Source organism: Scophthalmus maximus, chromosome 15 (assembly GCF_022379125.1).
Source record: "Scophthalmus maximus strain ysfricsl-2021 chromosome 15, ASM2237912v1, whole genome shotgun sequence".
In the NCBI taxonomy this organism is placed as follows: Eukaryota; Metazoa; Chordata; class Actinopteri; order Pleuronectiformes; family Scophthalmidae; genus Scophthalmus; species Scophthalmus maximus.
Window position 1 is genome coordinate 9,309,489 of NC_061529.1, and position 6,113 is coordinate 9,315,601.

The following is a 6,113-nucleotide window of genomic DNA, read 5'->3' on the forward strand; positions in this document are numbered from 1 at the left end:
AACTGCATCTGTTAAAGATGAATATTTTTTGGTGTTGGTCTACATTAAATAAGACCTCCAAAGCTATAGCATCTATTGTCACTATATAGAGTAAAAATGTGAGTTTGAGGATATTCCTTAAAGAGAGCATTGTTGTCTTTAGCTAAATAACCTTTGTGGAATTTAAATTCTTCCTCCCCCACTCCTTCTACCTTGATGCATCCCTAAAGCTAAATCTCTTGGCAGTTTACCCAGCACCTCCCCATCCGTCTATAGCCTCATTTTTTGTCTCCATCCGGATGTCACTTCGCCCTGACCCTCCGTCCCAAATCCATGATGATGAAATACCAACCTGTCACTTACATAACCAGCCACCTCTCTTACAGTCAGGATAATGATGCTGGATGCCAAAGCTTATTCCCCTCTGGCCGCTGAGTGGCCCTCACTCACTCACTCACTCACTCACTCACTCACTCACACACACACACAGACACACACACACACACACATTAAGCTGTACTATTGCGTACGATGTGATGGATGCAAGAAGCAATCTGTGAAATGTTATGTCTAAAACACACTGTGTAGTTAATGTACTCATTCACAAATCCATTTTATGTGTATTCATACACAGACACTACACACAAAAATAATTCTACTTAATGTATACGCGGTGGAATATAATAGTAATCCATGAAAAGCAGGGAAAAGCCTGCACTAATCTTTAGGTTTCTGTCAGTCTCAGTTGGAGAAGAGAAGTGTGGCTTGGCTGCATTATTAGCAGTCCTTGTATAAGTATGTCAAGTTTGTATGCATTAGGCTCTGTAATCTCTCAAAATAATAGAGGATGTTCAGACTCTCTAATACCCTTGATACTGAGATGTGCCTGTCTAAAGCCCATCTACGTGGCTAATGCCTTTCATCAAGCGAGCAACAGCAAAAACCATCAGCTTAATGCAACTTCACAAATCCCGGCTCGCAATGATGAGCACTTGGAAGTGGGATATATATTTCCAGTAATTCTGTCTTCTTCATGTGAACACAGGGTTATCTAACATCCATTTAACTAAATAACCAGCCGAGGAAAGGCTCTTATGGGCAAGCAAATGACTTGATGACTGGATGCAAAACAAGGCGTGCTAAATGTGTGTGCCCAGTGTAGCTCTGTCACAGTTTGTCCCTCCTCTCCGGCCTGCAGCGGCCTGCGACGTCAAAGAGCAGTTTTCGGCTGATCAGGCACTACATTGCTGTGTGCCGCTGCAAGGTGACCCTAATAGTTCCCAGACCTTCCACATAAATGCAAAATATGTCATATTTAGAGGTCCCGCCTTAGAAATGAATATTTCATGCAAGCAGTTTCCAGCAAAATGGCTAAGGAGAGCCTGTAGCCTATTTAGGATTTAGACTCCAGCCTGAGACAAGAGAGAGAAAAACACTTCTCTGCAACATTTTATTCAAATAATTCAGCCTCTATTACAAAACCTGATGATACGTCAAATGAAATCAATCTTCTCATGTATACTAGTGTTGTACATTGTAGCTCTGTGCTCATAGAAATGATAATATCAAGAAAATCAGTTAAGTGGTCACAAATTTAAGCATGAAATAAAGCAGAACATACATTCTTTCACTGCAGAAAGCAAAAGCCTTTACAGACACTGTGCTAATATTTATCAGAAAGGTTTGGGGGCAATTAACTTCACATCCAGCTGATTTTAAATTTAATTTGGAAAGTGAATTTTCTTTCCTGTGAATGGGGCCTCATAAGCATTAATCGCAAAAAATGATGTGATATTAAGGCTGTGATGAGGCAAATAGGGTAATCAGTTGGAATTTTAAAAGAAATTGACTCCGAACCTGCTGTTACTGTTAAGCATATAAAGATTTTTTTGAGTAAAATTTTAATTAACATTCATCCTCAAGTAGAATATCACTATACTGTGAATAAAAGGGAAAAGTCCTGTGCTTAGTACACCAGAACATAAATGCAAAACGTACCACAGATCACAGAAACACAAAATATCAAAACATTCAAAAGGGATAGATACACATCACAAAGGTGGAGTTGGACCCGTGGTTGGCCAGCGTGTGTATCAGTGATCCCAGCCCTCTAACCATCTTACCTTAAATACAATACTATTCCATTTGTTACCAACCACGGGTTCATACGATTGTGATTCGTTATACTAGATATTTAGTCTTGAAGGAAAAAAACTGAAACACTTGAGTAACTTTACATTCATTCTGCAAGTGGGCCCAGAGATCTTTGGGAAATGTAGTTTTCTTTTTCATTCATAGAAAAACAGTGCATGACGTTTTTTTTGTTTGTCCCTTTGATGGTCATGAGTTCACCAGTTCACCATCACCCTCATCACTGGTTTATAGATAGACAAACATTGCATAAGGCATAATAAAAAGCAATATATAGGCCAGCTGTATATTCAGTTGTAATTCTAGCTGTACACTTAGGACCGTGAAATACATGTTTAAGGCCTACTAGACCATCTTATAATGTTTGGTACAGATGTGCTCAAAAAACAGAAAGCTGTCGTTCCCTTGGCCGTGTGGAATGCTTATAGTGAGTCAACATTCAATGATAAAGTCACCATGACAATCACAAATATGAGAGGTGAGAACGTCAGCAGTAACACTGGATCTCTAACAACGTCTGTGCTTAAAGGGGAATGCCAGTGATTTAGTTCTGCACCTTCAAAAAAAGCAGGGAGAAGATCAGAAAATGATTGTTGATATTTTGGCCTTTTTTTTCTCAGTCAAGGAATATAAATGTCACATGAATCAACTAAATACCATCTTAAAATGCAGTTCTGAAATGCCAAGCCTTGACCTCCAGCTGACATGACCCTTATTATTATTATGATTTAATATTTCCACTGGGTTCTGTGAAAAGAATCGGTGGAGTGCCCCTTTAACAGTTCTCCCACTAAACTTACACATACTGACAATTTAACCCCTTATAGTCAAATTAGAAAATAACCAAAGCCTGTGGCCTCGTTCTAATTAGATTTCTTTTCCATTCTTGGTTTTACAGAAACAAAGAGACATCGCTGATGCACCTCAAACGACGCAGTAACATATCCCCATCATGCCCATCTTTGCATCTAGGGAGCCATTAAAACTGGAATATCTAAGTGCGCGGGATGATTCAACGGAAACCTAAAGTGAGCAATTATACGGTCAAAGCATGCGCCTCTCTCGTAAACATTTCCTTTGTTCTTCCAGTGGAAATTTATAGGAGAGCCAACAAAGCACAATCTGGGATTCTGCACTCGCAGAAATCCCCTTTCATTGTTTTCGGAAAGTAGCACACATAGATGGATGCTGAGATGCACTCACATCGCTATACAGTGTTTTCAAACGCTGCACGAAGATTGAATACCTGCCTCTCTGCAATAACCCTTGTATGCCAAAAATAGATATCTCTGGTGAACTGGCCGTGCTGCCTACACACACATACACAAAACACACAGGCTGAAGCAAGGGATCGGTGGATTAGATGAATACGAGAGATACTTACTCATCCCCTAATCCTAACACGAGAGAAACGGTTGGAAGAAAAAGAAGAATTAGGCCCAAAAAAATGAGAGTGATCTATATGTAGAAATTAGGTCATCCAACTGCACTTGGGACGAAGACAATTCTGTGCAACACTTGCAACATAACTATCAACCAATCTATTAAATTAACCAAACAAACTTGCCTATGACATACCAACCGTGAATGAAGACATATTGTCTAACTTCCAAAACAAAAACCCCAAAAGCTGTTTAGAATGACATGATACCAATGACACGAGGATACACATTCACACGGTGACTTCAGAGGGTCAAAAACTGCAAATCTAAATCACTTGCCATTGTTACACTCAACAACAAGACACAATCAGAAAACAGTGATGGCCGACCTTAGCTGTCCATGCTAGTCTATGCGTGGCTTAAATTCAGTGCAACCCCTAATCATTAAAACAAAAGAGAAGGTTCAACAAGTAATGCATCAGTAATATTTCAGTTCCTGAATCCCCTCAGGGGGCGTCTACAGCTGTCGAGTGGTGTTGTAGTTACAGTGCTCTGCTGGATACATTTTGTTGGGTTTGTGTGAAGCGGATTTAGGATCGGGAGACGAGTGGTTGCTAGGTGACCGGATGAAAAGAGGCCACAGGTGGAATCGTCCCCGGGTGAACTCCTCTCCTGGCCTCTTGTTTTTTCCCTGTTGCCGAAAACAGGGGCCGTGGTAGTGGACGAGCCAAGGCACGTTGAATGGAAACGTCTCATCCCTCTGAAGTACTCACTACTTTGTGCATTTTCTCCCTTCTGGACCTCCTCTCTTACCCTTCCCTACCTCTTTGCTGCGTCCTTGGTTTTATAACAATGCAGCGATTCCCACCATAGCTTCACTTCTGGTCCTCACTCACTGTCCTTTGAATTGGTTCAAGGCTTTCCTCATTCTCTTCTCTTTTTCTTTCCCTCTCTCCGTTTTTCTTCTCCTCTGTTGAAAAGGTTGAACGCCCGCACTGGCTTTTTGTCCTTTGCTGCATGCAGTTAGATGTACAGCAAAGCTCCTGTTACCTCACAGGCCAGTCTGCACCTGAAAATGACTCATCCATGCACCATGGCATCGACATCAATGTACTATCCCTCCAACACCACTGCAAGCAGCAAAACATTTGTGGAAAATGATAAAAGAATTATGGCATGCTGTACACATTGCACTGGTACCGGTTTCACTGGTTTGCCAGCCAGAGAATTTCCTCAGAAACGCACCGAACAGGAAGCTCCATACTAGCATTTGAGATTATCGTAGGCACTCTAAAGACCTGGAGGACCAGCCTCAGGATATAATAGCAGAGAGGTGGAAACTGTAGAGCAGCCGTGTACATGTGTAATACCTAAAGAGTCTATCCTCCTGTTTATGTAAAGCACATTTCAAAAGCAAAAGTGGAAATTCAAGTGGCATTGTCCTATTTGAGCTTCACAGGCCAGGGGAGGCACGTGCGGAGTCCAAGCATGGAGGAGAAGACGATGGCGGGGCGGTGTTTCTTGAACCTCAGGCCTTTCTTCAGCCGTTGGCTGTTCTCAGCCACGTGCAGCTCGCCCTGCTGGGCTGCACCAGATATCCTGGACACCAGCTCCCCATGGACCACCACCTCCTGTTCCGAGCGCACAAACACCTCCCTGAGCTCCTCCAGCCGCCGCTCCATCTCTCTGATGACCCGCTGACGCTCCTCCACCTCAAGGAGTCGCCGCCGAGCCGCCGCAAACTCCATGCTGGAGCTGGGGGTGACAAGCTTGGAGGAGGGGGCCGTGGCTGAGGTGGATGGGGGGTCAGAACCGGCCAGAAGGGCCCCCGTCACCCTCCGGAAGTCCCCCATGGAAATGGAGCGCCTGGTGGCCGGAGAGGCCAGTGCCAGCAGAGCAGAGGCGGATGTAGAAGGTGGCAAGGCCAGTGCAGGAAGAGGGGGAGAGGACGATGATGATGGAGACGGCGAACCCGGTGGCTGGATATCTGGATGTGGGTCGATGTTCTGAATAGCTGCTGCCATGTTCCCGGCTGTGACCCCATCGTGGGAGTCTGTGATTCTTTGTCGTCGCTTCATGGCCAAGGTTAAGCTCTTCCTGTGCTGATGTCGTCCTGGTCACTGTTGTTGTTTTTCCTCCGTCTTCCTGTGTCAGAGCAGCCCGAGCGCGCGGAGCAGACAGAGCGGAGATGTGCAGTGATGCAGCCCCGGAGCCGCTCCATTCATTAATAAGAGATCCGAGCCAGGCTTGTGCTGTCTCTGCATCTGAGTGGTTGTGCTGGGGAGGAGCTTGCTGACAGCTCATTGGCTGCTGAAGTCATGGCCATGTCAGCTGATGATTGGGCAGCTTTGCCTCTGTGCTGCTGATGCTGGCAGAGTGTCACGTCCTCCGCTTTACTGTTTTGCTTCGTTGTCGTCGTAGTCGTCATCATCTGGTGCTCTGCTTAGATCAGCTCTGCTCAGCCAAGCGAGGCAGAGTGAGGCAAGAGATGCAGGAGTATCGGATCCTTCTCCCTCTTTGCTGATGGCGTTTGGCTCAGTTTCTGTTCTCCCAGCCTCCCTGCTGCCATCCCTCTTACCAGCTGGTCTCTCCATTTCCCTC

General features: G+C 44.5%; 1 protein-coding gene across 1 annotated transcript; it reads right to left on the reverse strand.

Annotated features, from left to right (window-relative positions):
* Positions 1–1,415: 1,415 nt before the first annotated feature.
* LOC118285744 (TMF-regulated nuclear protein 1-like) lies at positions 1,416–6,113 on the reverse strand. Its single transcript, XM_035609529.2, has one exon. The coding sequence runs from the start codon at positions 5,588–5,590 to the stop codon at positions 4,955–4,957; it is 636 nt and encodes a 211-aa protein (XP_035465422.1). The 5' UTR covers positions 5,591–6,113; the 3' UTR covers positions 1,416–4,954.